This window comes from Octodon degus, unplaced genomic scaffold (genome assembly GCF_000260255.1).
Source record: "Octodon degus isolate 3935 unplaced genomic scaffold, OctDeg1.0 scaffold00307, whole genome shotgun sequence".
Lineage (NCBI taxonomy): Eukaryota > Metazoa > Chordata > Mammalia > Rodentia > Octodontidae > Octodon > Octodon degus.
Genome location: NW_004524883.1, coordinates 542,119 through 560,387, shown reverse-complemented (window position 1 = coordinate 560,387; position 18,269 = coordinate 542,119). Strand labels below are relative to the sequence as shown.

The 18,269-nt window shown below is 50.3% G+C and overlaps 2 protein-coding genes across 3 annotated transcripts; one reads left to right on the top strand and one right to left on the bottom strand.

Annotated features, from left to right (window-relative positions):
- The first annotated feature begins 4,586 nt into the window (after positions 1–4,586).
- Nrl (neural retina leucine zipper) lies at positions 4,587–7,963 on the top strand. 2 transcript variants are annotated; one of them, XM_004647447.1, is made up of 3 exons: positions 4,587–4,674; positions 6,435–6,842; positions 7,624–7,963. In XM_004647447.1, the coding sequence occupies exons 2-3, from the start codon at positions 6,462–6,464 to the stop codon at positions 7,954–7,956; spliced, it is 714 nt and encodes a 237-aa protein (XP_004647504.1). In that variant the 5' UTR covers positions 4,587–4,674; positions 6,435–6,461; the 3' UTR covers positions 7,957–7,963. The 2 variants fall into 2 exon arrangements, with proteins under 2 accessions (XP_004647504.1, XP_023563508.1); XM_023707740.1 differs by lacking the exon at positions 4,587–4,674 and having other exon boundaries at positions 6,462–6,527; positions 7,624–7,957.
- Positions 7,964–10,521: 2,558 nt separating this feature from the next.
- Positions 10,522–17,380, bottom strand: Cpne6 (copine 6). The gene is made up of 17 exons (XM_004647445.2): positions 17,091–17,380; positions 15,647–15,818; positions 14,889–15,068; positions 14,318–14,392; positions 14,075–14,149; positions 13,827–13,910; positions 13,650–13,739; positions 13,215–13,319; positions 12,907–12,993; positions 12,615–12,674; positions 12,231–12,364; positions 12,101–12,155; positions 11,962–12,013; positions 11,572–11,705; positions 11,211–11,447; positions 10,853–11,030; positions 10,522–10,729 (listed from the first exon to the last, which is right to left on the bottom strand). The coding sequence occupies exons 2-16, from the start codon at positions 15,812–15,814 to the stop codon at positions 10,893–10,895; spliced, it is 1,674 nt and encodes a 557-aa protein (XP_004647502.1). The 5' UTR covers positions 15,815–15,818; positions 17,091–17,380; the 3' UTR covers positions 10,522–10,729; positions 10,853–10,892.
- Positions 17,381–18,269: the final 889 nt, after the last annotated feature.

The following is an 18,269-nucleotide window of genomic DNA, read 5'->3' as shown; positions in this document are numbered from 1 at the left end:
TTATATGTTATGTATTATATATTATATATATTTCCTTCCCCGCTTTTTTTTTCCACAACAAAGCTGTCCTTTGCTATGAAAAACTTACACTTTTGTGAAGTTCATAACACATGACACTAGGTTGCCTAGCAACTGATAGCAAACTTTAACCAGACAGGATGTTTATCACAGGAGTGAGGTAACTTGTTTGCTTTAGGCTCTGGGCCAAGTTCCATTTTCATATACTTAATCAATTTCCTAGCTTCTTGGCTTTTAACATATCCCTTTTTTCATTTTGTTTTTTCAGAGATGAATGTTCCACTGCAGTTAGAAAAGTCTTTAAAGGACCTTTTCATACTTGAAACCAGTCTAAAGATTGTAGGTACTTAAATTCAGCAAAATAACCCAATATAGTCCAATAGTCCATAATAGTAGTGGGTTACCAGCAGAACTGGTAATTGTTAGAAATTGTTGACTTGAGCCTTTTACAGCTCAACAAATTAATATGGTATTACTTTTATACCTCGTGGTTATATTTTTCTGCTGGATGGCTGAGACCAAGTCAAAGCAAGACCTATATAAATAAAAATGTAACTTTTGTATCTGATAAGGTCAGTCAAATTCCCTCAGGATTTACACTGGACCCATATATATCACCTTGTAGATCTTTTGTCAGTGTCAGCCATCTGGATGAGTCACGGTCAGTGCTTGACCAATTTGCTCTCTGTGAAAGGCTGAGAAAATTTTTTCTCTCTATGTGACTCTTCTTAGGCACACTATACATCATCGATCACTTTCCTCTGTGGCCCCATAATCTCTTTGATTGGAAAATTTGGAACACCACCAAGTTATAGGATGTCATAGCACAGGTTCTCTTATGTCCTGAGTCCTCATTGACCTTGAAGTGCTAGGGCCAAAATATTGGCTATCATTGTAGCCTCTCTATTTCTCTAAATTTTGGTCTGCAAACTTTAGTTGTTAAACATCCAGAAGACAAGCTTAATAATATTATTACCCTGTACAGAGGCAGTTGAGCTTAATATCACATTTGTCTAAATATCAATCTCCTTAGACATAATGTGGAACTGTTATTTTCCAGCAACCATGGATATTCTAAACTTTAAATCCCTATAGAATGTGAAAAAAATTACACATTTTTACACAGAAATTTAGAAATCAAACCATATACAACATTGTAGCAGGACAATCCTATGACATTTTTTCCTTGTCTCTTGTTTTCTTTTATTACCTTTTAAAAATTACTTTAAACAGAGTATTGCAATAATTGGAATAATATTATTTATACTTAATTATATATTAATATTATTATGTTATAATTTAATGTGTCCATTGTATATCATAGTGGACACACTAAGTGCATCCATCTGACTGAAAGTCTTAGCTGGGGCTTTAGTGGTAGGGCTTATGTTACAAGCATCCTGAAAAATCATGCTAAGGCTTATTTTCCAGTTAGGTCTTATTTTCAGGGAAGTACAGTATAGTGTTCCTGGAATCCCTGCCTTGTACACGATCACTTTTTATTCATCCAACCTTCTCAGTTTATCATGACTTCCTTTGCCAATCTGTCATTACACTGTTACACTCTGTACCTCAACTCCTTGCATTAGAAGATTAAGTCTTCATGAAATAAAATCTCATAACACCCTATCCTTCTCTTTCATAGCACTCATCTCAGTTAAAAGGATTTGTTTGTGCCCATAGTTCCAGCTCCTTAGAAAGCTGAGATGGGATGATTGATTGAGCCCAGGAGTTTGAGGCCAGCCTGACAATCTGTCTGTTCCCCTTCTATCACTTTTGTTCCTGTAGGCCCTTGTTTCTATCCACCTTTCGAGTAGGCCTTCACAACCTTCTTGGCCCTAGACCAGAAGCCTTTCTCTCTTTCAGCCTTTGCTCATGTTTCTGATTGCCTTCATCCTTCTGTTTCTTTAGGTGTGTGTCTTTTTGCAGTGCCTGTCTTGTTCTACCATCTATCTCAGAACTCTACATGTCCCCTCCTTGGCTGATCTCCACCCCCTCTGTCCTGCATCATTCTTGGTGCTCTCTCTGGCTTCATCTTCTTCATCCCTGCTTCTCTGTTCTCAGATTTCCTCCAGCCTTTTAGTGTCAGTATCTCTTTCAGCCTCCAGGCAACCTCGCCGCACCCCAACACTAGGGATGGCACACTCTCTTCTCTTGTGCCCTTGGTCCTCTCCTCTCTAGTCTGAGTCCAGCCCTCATTGCCCCAGTGCCTTTCCTTGGTTAGCAGTGTCTGGTCTGAATTCTAAACAGCTCAGCTCTCCTGAGCTTGTTTAGTCTGACTCTTTTAGCCCCTTAGCAGCTTAGCCCTCCCACCTCTCCTTGAGCCCTCCAGTAAACAAGAGGCTCAGGGTAGATCTGACAGCTGCTGGGTGAGGGCAAGTGTCTGGCCCAGCCAGAGCAGGCCTGAAAAAGGCTGCTTCTACATCTTCTATTCCTCCAGGGGAGTTTTAAGGATGCTTTCTTGGGTGTTCACCTTAGAGCTGTTACTCATTGATATGTGTATGGGGTCCTTGTCTCCGTGATTCCCATTCTCATTTTGTGGCTGGTTCCCAGGCCGTGAATTTTTTGCCTTTTATGAGAAAACAGCCCTGGATAGATCCAGGCTATCACACAGAGATGGCTTTCTACTTGAATAATGAAGGTGGACTCTGCTCCATAAAATGCAAGTGCAGGTGTGGAAAGGGAGGGATGTCCTCTGGTCTAGATCTTCTAACATGTATGTAGAGGTGTGTGCTGGGATCTTTAATATCCCTCAAATATTTTTGTGCTAAAGACTTAGTGCCCAGCTCTGCTCTGTTAAGAAGTGGTAGAAACTTTAGGAGTTGGGAGGTCTTGTAGTCACTGGGAACATGCCCATGAAGGGGCTTTTAGGATGTCAGCCCCTACCTCTTCTTCTTTGACTCAGCAGTGAGGTGAACAGCTTTCTCCATCACATGCCCCTGCTACGATGTGCTGTCTCACCACAGACCCCACATGACAAGGACAGAACTAGGAGCTAAACTAAACATTTTCTGAGTTTATTACCTCAGGTATTTGTTACAGTAATGGAAAGGAGACTAATGCAGAACGGTAGGAGAGACTACACACACAATACACATACACCACACACACACACACACACACACAATCAGTCACACACATGTATACATACACCAAAGGAAGTTGGGTTGAGTGCAGGCATTTGTGGGCCAGTAGTTCTCAAATTTTAGCGTTTGTCAGAATTTCTGGGAGAGCCTGTTAAAATGCAGCTTTCTGTATACCACCTCTAGAATTTCTGACTCAGTAGGTCTGAGGTAAAGCCAGAGAATTTCCATTTCAAAGTTAGTAGGAAATGCTAATGCTGTTGGTCTGAGGACATCATGAGATCCACTGCTTAAACAATCTGCATCTTCCAGCTTTTCCCTGACATCTATGGCTTACAACAAGTTAAGTTTTATAACTGAGGGTACTTGGGGCTGAAAGAAACTCAGTCTGTCTAAGTTGGGAAAGGGGACCTGTACACCCAATGAGAGTATCTGTGTGTCCTCAGAAGGTAGGGAGGAGCCTTTAACTCCTGGAGTTCTATTCTAGTACAGACCTCATTTAAACAGCTTCGGACAGGTTTAAACGTCTCCTCGGCTAATTCCTAGTATCCCTGTTCCAACTCCTGCTGGGGGATGATAGCTCTAAGAGGTGTTAGGGGATTAGGCTGGAAATATAGGTCACTCCCCAGCCATCTGGGAACTACAGTGGGTGAGAGGAGGAAAGGGGCAGAGACACACACAGGGAAAAGGTGAGAAGAAACAGAGGGCTTGTGAGGACAGCCACAAAAGTGTATCTGACAGACTCCTGCTGATTAGGTTTCAGTGTCCTTTCGTGGCCCAGAAGAAAGGAGAGTATTCCTGTTCTTTCTTCTCCCAGTTCTCCCAAGCTGGGATGCTTTTCTGGGGTTGGGTTTTAGAAGTGGAAGAGACTGAGGATTGGATAGTCAAGTCTTGGTGATTCCTTATGAGGAAAGTTGCTTATCTTTCTGATGTAATGGTTGTGAGGGGAGTAAGGTCAATCAGGGTGAAGATGGGTAGTAGGCAAAAACATGATGAGCAAAGTTACTTGAAAATTGGGAATGAATTCAACAGGCCTAGTGACAGTGGGTTAGGAAAAACTTGTATTTCTCACAGACATTGAAGGGAGGCGCAGAGCCTGGTGGGGTAGGCCGCTGAGAGCTTGTCTGGTTCTAATTCCCAGTCCCAGGGTTTTGAGCATTTGAGAACTGAGGGCTGTGTTCACAGGGATGAGTGGTGGTTGGAATCAATGTGGTTGTTATTGGAGAACCAAAATCATAGGAGTTGGACCATCAGTGAGGAGCTTTGTTGGGGAGATGCTCCCTTTCCTCCTTTCAGGATGTAGTTGTCTTCCCCTTTCTCTCTATCCCACCCAGTCCCCCTAGCCAATGAGATATGCAAATGATCCCCTGATCTCATTGGTTGAGGCTGGAGAAGCACAGATGAGCTTAGAGAGCTGGCACTTTAAGAGTGCCCTTTGGGCTCTGTGCCCATAGCCCTGTGGTTATGAACATAGACATACCAGGTCCTGCCTGTTCAATGGGGCCGCCAGAGTCTGGAGAAGCTGTGCCTGTCTGGCTCTGCCACTGACCACATCATCTCTGCTGTCCCTAAAGTGAGTATGTGTGGTTGCCAGGCTTCTCACCTCTAGCTCCTCTTCCAACACCTGCTGTCTGCCCTCTGCTGTTTGTTTTCTAGCATCCTCACACTTCTGCACTCTGCCCCATTCTCATTCTGGCTCTTACATCAGAAAGATAACCTTATCCACTTACCTTGCCTTTGCACATCCAGTTTTTTCTGGCTACCTCTGTCATTGCCTCACCACCTCCTTCCTGCTGAGGAATGGTTCCTTTAGCTGTTTTTGTTTCCAACCCCTCTGTCCTCTTAAGGTTGAGGAGCTCCTTGAGGAGGGAGCTGACACCAGGAAGAGAGAGGAGCTGTCCTTCCTCTTAATTTTCTGGGAAGCTGGAGGGGGTGGATCTGAGAGGTGGCTGAAAAGAGGGCTACTGGGCTAGGGGCAACAAGAGGGAGTCAAAGGCTAAGCCCTGGGAATGAGTACATGTTTAGTGAGGCAGACTGTAACATTTTCCAAACAGTATTCTGTAGAACACTGCTTCCAAAAAGTAATCAAGAGGTCTATGCTGAGATGTTAGGAAAAGCTCTTTCTTCTCCTTACCTCTTGCATATTTGAAAGGCACAAAAACATACTAATCTAAGAAATACTTCTGCCAACCTTTTGCTCAACTTCTACATGTAGTATGCCAAACTTATGACACCAAGGAATACTTTCCTCTTGGTTACCAACTGTGGAATACATGTTCTCTTTTTATTTATTTTTTTTAATTATTATTATTATTATTATTATTTTTTTTTTTTTTTGTGGAACCTGGGATTGAACTCAGGCCCTTGCGCTTGCCAGGGAAGAGCTTATTCTACTGAGCCATCTCCCTGGCCCCATATTCTTTTTTTAGATGACCACAAAAATCTTTTTTTTCTAGCCTGGAAGTCCCAGCTCTATCCAACCCACATTCCAATTCCAACACTAGAATGGTCAGAGCAAGGTGTGCTTTTCCCCAGGGCTTAGCCTTTGGCTTCCTCTTGGTGCTTCTAGCCTAGGTAGTCCTCTTTTCAGCCACATCTCAGGCTCTTCTTGCTAAACAGGAGAGGTCGAAAGATGAAAGTGGTCTGCTTAAGTTTACATAATACAGCATGTTCTAAACTAAAAGGGGACAATTAATCTTGGTGCACTCTCCTTGTAGAAATTGGTCTTGAGGAGAGATGGTAGCTACTAGTCCTCATCTTTCTAGAAGTGGCTCCAGGACTTTTGTTTTTCCCTGAAAAATGTCTTGTCCCTATAAAAGGGACTTGCTGTTTGATTAATCCATAGAACCAAAATGCACTGAAAGTCTTTTATGTTTAAAGCACTGTCGTGAATGTGTTGAGACAGATACCACAGCACCGTGCCATTATATCTTACATCCATAGCAATACATGCTTTCCCACCATCCTAAAATATACACACACATCCAGTCACCATTAATTAAGCACAATTTTTTAATTGCTTGGAAGTGGATCAGAATCCCTTGAGATGACAGAGTCTCTCAGCATGTCCCAGGAATCGGTTTTGGGAGCACAGCCACATTGCTCTTGTTTTTCATAGGTCCCAGAGGCATCAATGGGGCAAGAGGTGCTACTCTCTTGCTCCTTTAAATCTTTAGTTTTTTGTCTCTTGTCATCAGGAAGCCACTTGGAGGTGACAATGTAGGGAGCAGGGTACAAGGCCACTCTGCATCCAAGACACCTGGGCTTTGGGCTAGGTCTTTGGTGAAGGGAGAACATGCCACCTCTGTTGCTCCAGACTTCTCTTTCTTGCAGGTACACTTCTCCCATCTCAGCCCCAGAATGGCACTGCCCCCCAGCCCTCTGGCCATGGAATATGTTAATGACTTTGACTTGATGAAGTTTGAGGTAAAGCGAGAGCCCTCTGAGGGGCGATCTGCTCCCCCCACAGCCTCACTGGGCTCCACACCTTACAGCTCAGTGCCTCCGTCACCCACCTTCAGTGAGCCAGGTGTGGTGGGGACCACTGAGGGCGCACGGCCAGGCCTGGAGGAGCTGTACTGGTTGGCCACCCTGCAGCAGCAGCTAGGGGCTGGGGAGTCGGTGGGGCTGAGTCCCGATGAGGCCGTGGAGCTGCTACAAGGTCAGGGCTCCATCCCTGTTGAGGGGACCCACAGCTACTACCCAGGCAATCCAGAGGAGACAGGCACCCAGCATGTCCAGGTGAGTGATGAGAAGCTGGTCTGGGGGAGGTAGGCTGGAAAGGAAGAGGAAGGAGAGCTCCTTGTGAGGACTGCCACCTTGGCAGAGGATAGGAGTTGAGAAGGGCCTTTGAAAGAAGTCAGAGGTAACCACATGTTTTCTGCTCCAAAACGGAGGTGCATGGCCTGAATCATAAAGAAGAGAAAGAAAATAAGATTAGGGAAGGACCCAAAAGGAAAGGTTTGAGAGTTATAGAGCGATTACTGGGTCGTAAATAGGTACAGGTGTGTGGAATGGAGCCGGGTGGAGGCTGTGTTTGAGGTTGGCCTTTTCCAAGTGCCCAACCTTCTCAGGAAGGATTGGGACTCATCCTATTAATTATAGACACAGACTGGGGTGTTGAGGGCATTAGAACGTAATCCAAATCCTCTGAGGGTCACAGGTTTCCGGCCACTGGGACGCGACCGACGGGGGCGCTGGGGGCGGGGTCCGTGCGGGCGCGGGTTCCCGGACCTGGAGCGGGCTGCTGGGGCGCCGGGCGGGCACAGAGCCCGGATGCGCGATTGGCTCGCCCGCCAGTAGGAGGCGGGCTTGCGACGATGGGCGTACCTACGGGGCCCAACCCAGCTGCGAGGCCTGGGGTGGGGTCGCAAGGGAGACAGGTTGAGTTAGAACAATGGGCGTACAGGTAAACGTGGGGGCCAGGTCGGGTCTGGGCGGGGCCTTCTCAAGGGCGGGCCTAGCCTGGCATTCGGACCTAGGTGCTTGTTGCTGACCCAGTGCCTGTACTGCTCCTTTGCAGCTGGCCGATCGGTTTTCAGACGCGGCGCTGGTATCGATGTCTGTGCGAGAGCTCAACCGGCAGCTGCGGGGCTGCGGGAGAGACGAGGCGCTGCGGCTGAAGCAGAGACGCCGCACGCTGAAGAACCGCGGTTATGCGCAGGCCTGCCGCTCCAAGCGGCTGCAGCAGCGGCGCGGGCTGGAGGCCGAGCGCGCCCGCCTGGCCGCCCAGTTGGACGCGCTGCGGGCGGAGGTAGCTCGCCTGGCTCGCGAGCGCGACCTCTACAAGGCTCGCTGTGATCGGCTGACCTCGAGCGGCCCCGGGTCCGGGGATCACACCCACCTCTTCCTCTAAGCTTAAGCCGGCTGCACTATCGTTCTGGTCCCATCCACTCTCCAATATGACCACACAAATTTCCCAAACTTCTTGAACCCTCCAGATGCTGGCCATTTTCTGCAAGAGGGATCCCATTTCCTCTTGTGGGCTTCGCACAGATAACCAGCCATGGAACTTTCCCGGGCGAGGGCTCTGTGGGCACTGAGGGTAGAGAGGTGGACCGCACGTGGGAGAGTGAATGGGAGGGAAGGGAGTGGTGCGGCTCTTCCCTCAGTTTAGTTCTTAATTAAAGGTTTTCAACTTGTAGTGCATTAAGGCTGTAATTAGCAATGAAGCTGTATTTTCACTGGAAGGTTTGTAACCTTAGCCAGATAAACTAGGAATGCTACCCAAGATGCATTTTCCTACTAAAACCGCTGCTATTCAGGGCCAGGAGCAGCATAGGCTTGAAGAGTGAGCCCCAGGTATAGGTTGGTGTCAGCTAGGAGAGAGGCCTTGGCATTAGTCCCGGGTCTGCCACAAGGATCCCACTGTCACCTTGAACAAATCAATTGCTCCCTGGCCTCAGTTACTTCATCTAATTCTCATTTGGGTTGGATGACTTCTGACACCTTTTCAGTTCTGGCATCTCACCAGTGAGTGAGTTCCAATGATCTCCCCAAGAAGCTTCCAAGACAAACCTCATCAAAGGGACATCCTGTCCGGCTCCAGTTTCTTGGCCACAACCTCATCAGTGGATGTGCAGCCTGGGTGGAGAAGCATGATTCCTCTGGAATCACACTCAGTGGTCTCTGCTGCTCCCTCCAGGCTGCCTCAGGCTTCAGAGGGTACCTTGCTACCTCCTACTTCTCTGACAGCTGAGGTGAGACTTCTGAGGATGTCAGGGACTGAGAGTGCAGTTTTTGTGAATTAAATTTGAAGTTTAGGCAGACCTGTAAAGCCATTGGCTGCATGTTCTTGCAATTTAAAAAGTTCTTTTTCTATTCCTGCTTCAGACTGCTGTTTTGTATGTCTGTGTGTAAGGGAGAGGGTAGCCACTTGGAACTGAGTAGTACAGCCTCCATTCTGGATAGCCAATGAGAAGGGGCAGGGGGGACTGGGGATTGGTCCAGATGGAGCCTCTTCCTCCCCCCATCACTACCACAGAATCCACAAGCAGCAGCAAGGCCTGCCTGTGGCTATCCTCAAGGTCTCACAGTTGCCATGGTAACCCAGCTGCAGGTTCAGCAGCACAAGGGGAGGGCAGGTGGGGCCTCTGGGCAGAGCAGAGGCGTACCTCACCAGCCATTGTTGTCCATACTCTAAGGGATGTAATAAATGAGAGAAGTGGTGGGGCGTGGGGGAAGTGGCTCACATATGCCTCTCTTCCTTTCTGCCCCTTCTATCCGCCCCCTTCCCAGCTGTCTCTTCCCATCACAGTTCTTGTTCTCTCCTCCCCCTCCTTTAGTCCAGCTCATCTCTCCTCCACTCAGGAGCCTGCAACAGGAGTCCTCTTGAAGGGAAGGATTGTGACAGAAAGGGTCCCTCCAGGATTTCAGCTCTTCTTTCCTTGCTCTGTCTTTCTTTTGCCCACTCTCTGGAGCTGCAGTCCAGACCCATGGCTTCTCTTGTAAACTTTTCTTACCTGTGCAGCACGCAAGGGCTGAGACACCTATCCGCAGACCCCTCTGCATAGAACTAGACCACATATACATGCAACTGGTTTTCAAAATAATATATTTGAGTCACCTGGGTAAACTTCAAACAAAGGTTGCACACTGTAGCTATGAAGAGTGTGGGTACTTTGGTCACATGAGCTTGAGATCAAATTCTATGAGTTCCCTGACCATGGGTGAGTTAAAAAGCAAGATTTGGTTGATCAGCACAATAAAGAAGGTAAATGCTAATTATCTGGTGGGGGTACATGCATTTAAAGAAGCAAAGTTTGACATATGCTGAAGATTAATTTTTGTGGTTATCAGAATGCACAGCTCGGAGTGCACAGCTAGATTTCCTGAACCACTGAGGCCATACTCACACACTATTTTTTTTTTTTTTTTTGCGGAACCAGGGATTGAACTCAGGACCTTGCACTTGCCAGACAAATGCTTATTCTACTGAGCTATTTCCCCAGCCCCTAAGGCCATACTCACAGAGGGTCGGGATGTATGGTGCACAAACACGTACACATTGACACATCCAGGAAGGTCAGGCTGAGCAGACCTAAATGTCCCTCTATGTTCCTAAGTCATTAGCAGACCTGCTGCTCCCCTCCCTCAAACTCCTTCCCAACACCCCTTCGCAGCCTGCCCCACAGCTGTGTGGAGGCAGGGGTTCAACCCCTGGGGAACTCAGTGGGGCTTCTCTGGAGACAGCTGTAAGAAAACATCAGCCTGCCCTCGTGACAACTCCTCATTACTCTCCTATCTCCTGTTATTAGCCCCCATGGTGCCTGTGCCCCCCTTAGGTTTGGGAGGTAAGAGTGGGGGATCTTTAGACTCTACTGGCATGTCATTGGAATAAGATTTTGAAAGGTACAGGCCTCATTTATTTTGGTGCCAGTGGGTGCTACAAACTGCCCATGAGCACCCAAACTGTGATGAGTAGAGGCTGAAGTGCTAGGAGTGGTTCCCTTTATTAATGACCAGAAAGTCAGATCACTGAAGGAAGTCGCTAAGGGGCCACAAAGTTGAGGGATATTGGATTTGAGGAGATGGAGGCAAGGCCCTCGTTTCACTTCCAGGACTCAGGGGGCACAGCGGCAGGAGGCAGAGGCACTGGTCACTTGAGTCACAAAGGTTAGGACAGGCACCTGGAAGAGGTGCGATAGTCATGAACACCCTTGTCTACACTACACACAGCCCAGCTAGGCTTCTCAGAAGTCGCACTTTGCCCACCCCCCCATGTCCACACCTTTAAAGCCCCTTACACTCACTGAGAGGCTGAGGGTGTGTCCTTCGACCAGTGCAAAGCAGTCACGGGCTAGGACTGGGAGTTGTGGCTGGCGTGCAGGGCCTGGGAGCCCCAGGGCTGATGCCCTGGCTGGCATAGTACTCCACCACCTGCCGGGGCACCTCAGCCAGGACGCACTTAGCTAGCGCAGATGGAGCGGCCTGTAGGTTGTGGAGAGATGAGATTAGGGACTGGAGAGCAGGAGAAGGGCTGGCGGGCCTTCTGGGTTGTCAGCTGGGCTTCAGTGTAGTTTGAAGGACGCCAAGCCAGTGAGAGATACACATCAGGCTGGGAAGATGAGGCACAGAGAAGACCTTCAGGAAAGGGCACCAAACACTTACATCCTTGAAGTCCCGGAAGGGCACAAATTGGACAATGTCGCGGGCCGCGGGCACTCCTTGGGGACAGCGCAAGGGACCATCATCGCCATCCAGTAGCCGCATGTCAGAGAAATCAGCATTGCCCACGCCTACAATGATGATGGACATGGGCAGGCGGGAGGCACGCACTATCGCGGCGCGGGTCTCTGCCATGTCGCTCACCACGCCATCAGTGAGCACCAGCAGCACGGAGTACTTCTGAGGGCAGGCAGAAGGAGAAAAGGCTTGCCACTGTGTGCCAGGGTGTGTAACGCTTCCCCAGCCTGGGCCCAAGCCCCAGGACACACAGCGAGGTGCTTGGTTGTATGTTTTACGTCCTCACCGTGGCTTGACCAGTGCTCTGCTCTCGCTGTGCGGGCCCAGCCACACGGTTGATAATGGGGGCCACATTGGTGGGGCCATAGAGCTGGATCTGGGGCAAGCAACGGCGGTAGGAGGTGATGACCCCTGAGATCTCTGTGGGCAGACAAAAGGGATCCAGCTGTCAGAGCCTGGCAGTCCCTGATACCCTCTTCTTCAGTATGCAGGAGGATTGGATGATCCTGGGGCTGTGACAATTGGGTGGGCAGGTCATGGCACTGGAAGTCTGACCAGACCCATAGGTGGGAGTGACAGGGAGCTAGACACTCGGGACAGAGTCTGTGCTCTAGGATGGGATGTCCAGGTCTGGGAAACAAACAGTGGAGGCACGCTGGCCATCTCTCCAGCTCACCTTCACACTCAGGGTTTTCTGGGTCAAAGTTGATAGCAAAGTCGTGTGACACCTGTGAGGGAAGTTGAGAGCAGTGAGGGCATGACTTTCCTTCTGCCTGTGGGCCACCATCTCCTCCTTCCTCTTGCACCCAGCCTACCTCAAAGTTGGGAGGAATTCGAGCCCCAAAGCCAAAAGCTGGGAACCGCTTATCACTGGAAAGAAGAACAGACTATGGGGCTCACGGGATAGGCGGGGACTCTCTTCCTCACCCTCCCACCATCTCCTACCTGTCATAGTCCTGGCAGATGCCTCCCACTGCTCGCAGGGCCTGCAGGTAGTGATTTGGCTGCCGGGGGCTGAGGCAGTGCAGGGACTGGCTGCTCCTTGGGTCCCCATTGGAGGCGGTGAAGTCGATGGCCACCTGGTGGGGACAAGGGTGAGGGCGAGGAAATATCCCACTACTGCCATGGGAGTGTACAGAGAGGCTATCCCAGAGCTAGAATCTTGTAGGGAGGACTGAGATGCATCTGGGGGAGCTCACTGTTAGCTTCCTCACAGAGGGGGTTGGGGTCTGGCTGACCATGTCCTAAGGGGCAGTAAGACTCTGGGCTTCTTTAGTTCAATATGCATTTGGCTCCTTCCTCTTTTGTCCCCACCCCTTGTGCCTTTACCGTGAAGCTGATCTGGCAGCCACCCATGATGTAATCCAGGAAGGTGTGCACCTTCTCCACCTGTTGAGAGGAAAGAGGTAATGGAAGATGGGACAGTCCTCTTGGGAGGCAGCTTGGGTAGGGGCTTCTTTGGGGAAAGTAGGGGAGCTGGAGTTTTTGACATTGTAACTGGGGTGGGGCAATAATTCCCAGGAACAGAGAAGCTGACCTTTGAAACAAACAAAGGGTTGAATCTGAGAATGTGGTAGGGGCAGCAGAGGGGGCGGGATCTGAGGCAGGTACTGGGGTTTACCGTGCACTGCGCCAGTACTACTGTCCCTGAGCTCTTGTAATTCTTCTTCTTGTCTCGATACTTGGGATTGATACAGTCCCACTGCATCTAGACCCCAACAACCCACAAATGCAGGGTCACAGTCTGTCAGATGGCCTTTCCTTTCTCCTTAAACAGAGCTTTCCAGAACAAGGTCCCCCCACCCTGCACTCCATCTCTTGGCCAATCCTGGGAATGCTCCACCCGCTCCACTTGCTATCTTTTAAACTTGACCCTCTGGATTTTCCTAGGGATCTGATAAGATCCTGGAGGTCAGTGTTCTGTGGCACCTCCTGCCCAGGATTTGCTGTCCCCTCTTGCATCTCCTGGAAGGTGCTGGTGAACTCTCCGATGAAGTCATGCTTCCCACTGGAGTCATAGTCGTATACCAGAAACTGAGAAGGGAGGGGAGAGCCAGGGTCAGGGGGAGGGATACTCTGAAGCAGTTCCTAGGCTGGGAGGGGTATTCAGAGTGGTGGGAGCCTCATAGTCTTTATGTCCAAAAACATACCCTTAACCCACCCAGCGATAGTACCTACTGAATTTTGTTCTTTAGCACAATCTGGCAGTGACTTTGGCTTCTGATAAAAGGTATGCATGTGAGAAGCTTATCATTACTCTGTGAACTGTCCCACAGTGAGAATCACTTACAGGTGGGGGCTTCCACCCCCAGAGGGAAGGTCTCAGATGGAACACTGGATGTTTCAAGTGGACTGGGGCCTCACCTTGAGAGGCCGGTGGATATCACAGCTGCACAGAGAGTGCAAAGACAGGCGGAATGGCTCCCAGCTGGGGTTCAGGTTGTTTTTCACCACCTCGGAGAAACACCACAGAGTTGGTTACTTCCAGTCTGTTTCCTTACTCTGCTCTCCCTCCTCCATCCCCATATCCCTAGCACAAACCTCGGTCCTCCAGACCAACTGATCACTCTGGTCCCTGTTGGTCTTGTAGATTTCCATAAAAGGGTCAGACTTGCTGAACAGATCCTGGAGATGCAGGGGAAATAACTCATGAGTCTGGTGAGGTCTACAAGGAGGGCTGGGGAGAGGATTATACTAAGAAGGAGGAAGGCCTGGGTCCTCAGGATATGCCTTCAGTGGGAAGGATCTAGGGCTCTCTAATGGGACGTGGGGCAGGAATCAGTTCTAACCTTGTTGTCCAGCTTTTGGGCTCTGAAGGTAAGTTGCACATAGTCGTTGGTACCAGATATTTCCTCAGCTACAATCTGCAAGAGGTACAAGTGGCAGGACTCTCCACCTCTAGCTAGCAGGGCCACTCTATCCCCTTTCCATGGGTGGAGTGGTCTTGGACCTAATATAACCACAGACGACCATGCACCATGCAGAGGCATTGAATGCATAGCCCAAGGTTGAGTTCAGGTGACCTTGCTTACCGTGATTGTGGACTTGCCAGCAGTCTTCCCATTCTTCAGTAGTAATGGCTTAGTGACCTTGGTTTGTGATACAATCTGGGTATGGAGATAGAGGGGGACCCAGCTGCAACACCCCCAACTGCCTGGCCATAATACATAGAAAGAGTAGGAGAATAACTGCTTTCTGAGTGTCCCCAAGTTAGCACTTTGGGATAGGGCTGGACTTAATTTGTACAGCAGGCTTAAGAGGGAAGCTGTGGCTGTGGCTCAGGAATACAGTGCCTGCTTAGCATGTATCAGACTGTGATTTCAACCCCAGCACCATGAAACAACAACAACAAAAATTAAACAAATAAGAGAGAGAAAAAAGAAGGAAGAGTGAGGCCCAAAAGATTTCTTCCTCCCACCATTTCTTAGAAAGGGAAATTAAGACTTGGAGAGTTAAATATCTTGCTTAAAGCTCCACAACCAGTGAATAACATGATGATGTTGAGGCCTAGTTTGCACGAACTCAAGAGTACCTGTTCACTCTTATTTTAGGCTCCAGAAACAGAAGCTGACAAGGATGGGGTAGGTGAGCGAGAATGCAGACCTGGCCCAAGGTGCACTCTGTAGAGCCAAGAAAGGTGTCGTTGCTGGGGCTGGTGGCTCCATCCTCAGCATCAAACACGTGGAATTGCAAGGGCTGCTTCTCTTCAAAAAAGTACTCGAGGGCTAGTGCCCGGGAGAAGACTGGGCTGGAACAAGAGCGAAGCACCTCCGTGCGTTCCACCTGTGGCAGGAGGGGCAAGGGTCTTCTGGGAGCAGAGGCTGTTTTCCCTGCCCAGGCCCTGCTAGCTCTCCTTCAGTCCTGTAGTTCTAACAGCTTTTGTAGCTCTTCTCTTCCTAGGCTGATCCCTGAGCTTAGGGCACTGCTGTTCCACTAAACTCACAGCCTTCTGGGGCTCTCAGGCTTTTTTCTTTTCTTTTTTTTTTCTTTTTGAGACAAGGTCTTGCAATGCAGTTCAGGCTGGCCTTGAGCTCACTTTGTAGCCCAGGCTGGTCTGGAACTCCCAATAATCCTCCTGCCTCCACCTCCCAAGTGCTGAGATTACAGAGGTGTGCCACCACACCCGGCTCTCAGGCCTTTGAGAGCTACCCTGCCTCTGGGGTACTCTCAGGACCCTCTGGGACTCTGTGTGCTTTCAACTATAAAATGGGTTGGGTTTGTACTGGTGCAATGCTTGTCTTCACAGCTACCCACCCGACCTAGAAAAGGTCCTCTGGAGCCCTCACTTTCTCCTACCCACCCTCCCTCATTCCTCGGCTTAACCCAGGAGGTCAATTCAGGAAGAGCTCATCTTCTCTCACCTCTACCCACTGCTCATCAGAATACAGCTTGAGTAGCACACAGGGGTGGGGTTTGGCGAGTGTGTCTCGGTCCAAGAGGCCATGGCAGGACACTCGAAGCTCCACCCGGGAAGCCCCCAACGTCATGGTTGGGGGCTCAGGCACCCATCCCATCTCAGGGTCCGACATGTTACTGTGGGGGAGAGGAGATGGCTTGGACATTGTTCTCTGGGGACCCTGGGTCCAAGCATCTTGCCCTCTTTCCTGGGGCCACAGGGTCTCATGGACCTCCCCCTTCCCCTACCTGTTTGGTTTCCCCAGAGCTCTAAGCAGGGGAAGGCACAGGACCAGATTCTCATACTCTGGCACTGGAGCCCTGTGCTTCCCTCAGCCCTGCCCACCTAGGTGTGTGTGGATGAGCCTTGAAAGAGCTGGAGGGTTGGGATGCAAGCTGGAGTTCTGGCAGTCTTGGCTCCTAGGCCATCGATTGATCCACACTTTCTGCTGTCTCAGCACCTTTTGCTATTTCCCGACTGGTGTTTGAGCCAGCACTGCACTCAGTCTTGGCAGGAGGGAGCTGAACTGGGGCAAGGGGGTGGGGCAGGGGTGGAGAGGCCCCTGAGGTCTGAAGAGGAGAGCCTTAATGAAGTCTGCAGTGAGTGGAGGAGCCCGGCTGGAAGGTGCTCTGCTGTACTGTCTCCCTACCCCCACTCAGCTCTGGCCGGCTTATGGGAGAGGAAGGTGGTGGGCTTAGATAGTAAGATCAGGACCATCTCTGCTGAGAGCTCCTCCAGGCTCCTACGGGGGCTCCCACTATGACAAGCCTTGCCTGCTTCCCCACCTCCCATGTTCTCACACTTCTTGGCAGCACTGGCACTGTCTCTTAGCGACAGGATTTGGGGGAGCCGCAGCCCCCTCCATGCTGTCCGTGGGATGCATGCGCACCACCCTCCCCCAGCAGTGATAGCAAGCCCCGGGCAGCAGCAGGCAGGGGCACGCTAGCCTGAGTTCACGGCTGGTCAGTCCATCCAGCTGTTTCTGCCCAGATGTCAGGGTGAGGCTGTCTGATCCCATGCCGTGTTTCCCCAGGCGAGTGTACATCAGTGTGTCTGAACGCCCCACCCTCTGTGTCTGTCCCCATCTGTCATGTGTCCATCTCCAGGAGGGTGTGACTGTTCTTTACCTCCCTCAGAATGGGGACCCTTCCCTGTCTGGGTAACCACCTCCTCCACCATGTGTGTCTTTCTGGCTATGTGAGGGAGGGTCTGGGTTGGGGCACTCTGCTTTTTAGCTTCTCGTCTCCCAGTTCTTGTGGGCTTCTGAGGTAGGCAGGGACATGTGGTGGTGAGGGGACCCGGCAGGGCTGGGGGCCTCTCTGGGCATTAAAGGAGATGTTGTTATGGAGACTGGGCCAAACTGGGCGGGCTGGGGCTGGGGCTGGGCTGGGGAGGACGGGTGGTCTCACCTGGGCTCGCAGTCGGGGCTCCTTTCTTCGGCTCTGGACCTGGCCCTGACTCCTTGCTGCTCCAGCCGCTGGCGCCGGCTCCGCTCCGGCTCTGCTGCTATTTATGGGGCTTGGATGGGAAGGGGTGGGGGGGCTGTAGCACCAGCTCCCCCCGCACAGACCGGTTGGGAGGGAGAAGGGAGGAGGGGCAGGGCCACTGCCAGGGAGGGAGCCACAGAACTGGGGGAGGAGGGCGGGCTGGGGCGAGGCTCAGAGGCAGGACCCCCACAGACACAGTGACACACATCTTCCCCTTCACACAACACCCACACCCAGCATCACAGAGAGATGTGCACATTGCAGTGGCTCATGCACACACACATCCACACAGAAATGATGGCGACACATGCACCCACGACTTACAGGCTCACACATATCTTGACACACACAGGCTGCAGTACATAAACTCACTATGACACCATGACAGCTACAGCCCCACTGATACACAGTGGAAAACACACCCAGCTTCACAACACACTTAACAGTATTACACTTGTTAAGGATATTTTCAGTCACCTATAAAAGAACACTGGGCTGTATTTGTCACACATATGCATACACTCACAGATCCAGAATACAACAGAATGTGGGTCTTCATTGCTCCTTAAAGACCATCGTGTACCACTCAGAAGCTCATGGCTTTGAGAATGATGTTCGGTTCCCTAGCCATCTTTTTATAAAGAGATGTAGGAAATGGACACGACTGCATAGGATACATTCTGGTCACCCTGTCCTGGAGGACCGAGCTGCACAGTTGGGGCATGTGCTGAAGGGCTGACTCCCAGGGCATCTTTCCAGTGCCACAATGTACCCAACCCGCCCCCCCTTCCCCCAAGATTCAACCCATATGGCCACATCCTTGTGGGAGGGGCAGTGCCTCAAGGAGATCTTAAGGAAACAAGACATTAGTCATTCCTAACAAGACCAGGGGAAGTGAGCTATTGCCTGGGGCGACAGAAGCCACATGAAGAGGTTCCAGCACATGATGATCTTGGATGAGAACACAAGTGCAGCCACCAGGACACCTTCACTGTCTGCCCTTTAAGCTGCTCATTTAAGGTAGCAACCATTTATTGCCCACACCCTGGGTGCCAGGCATTGCACCAAGTATCAGGGCTCACCAGACAATCAAGACACAGC

Excerpts from the sequence above, each read along its gene's own strand:
- Nrl (XM_004647447.1), top strand. The coding sequence starts at position 6,462 with ATGGCACTGCCCCCCAGCCCTCTGGCCATGGAATATGTTAATGACTTT. Across the intron at positions 6,843-7,623 it reads CAGGCACCCAGCATGTCCAG|CTGGCCGATCGGTTTTCAGA; the intron begins GTGAGTGATGAG and ends GCTCCTTTGCAG.
- Cpne6 (XM_004647445.2), bottom strand. The coding sequence starts at position 15,814 with ATGTCGGACCCTGAGATGGGATGGGTGCCTGAGCCCCCAACCATGACG. Across the intron at positions 12,675-12,906 it reads TAGTACTGGCGCAGTGCACG|GTGGAGAAGGTGCACACCTT; the intron begins GTAAACCCCAGT and ends TCCTCTCAACAG. Across the intron at positions 12,156-12,230 it reads ATCTGCCAGGACTATGACAG|TGATAAGCGGTTCCCAGCTT; the intron begins GTAGGAGATGGT and ends TCTTCTTTCCAG.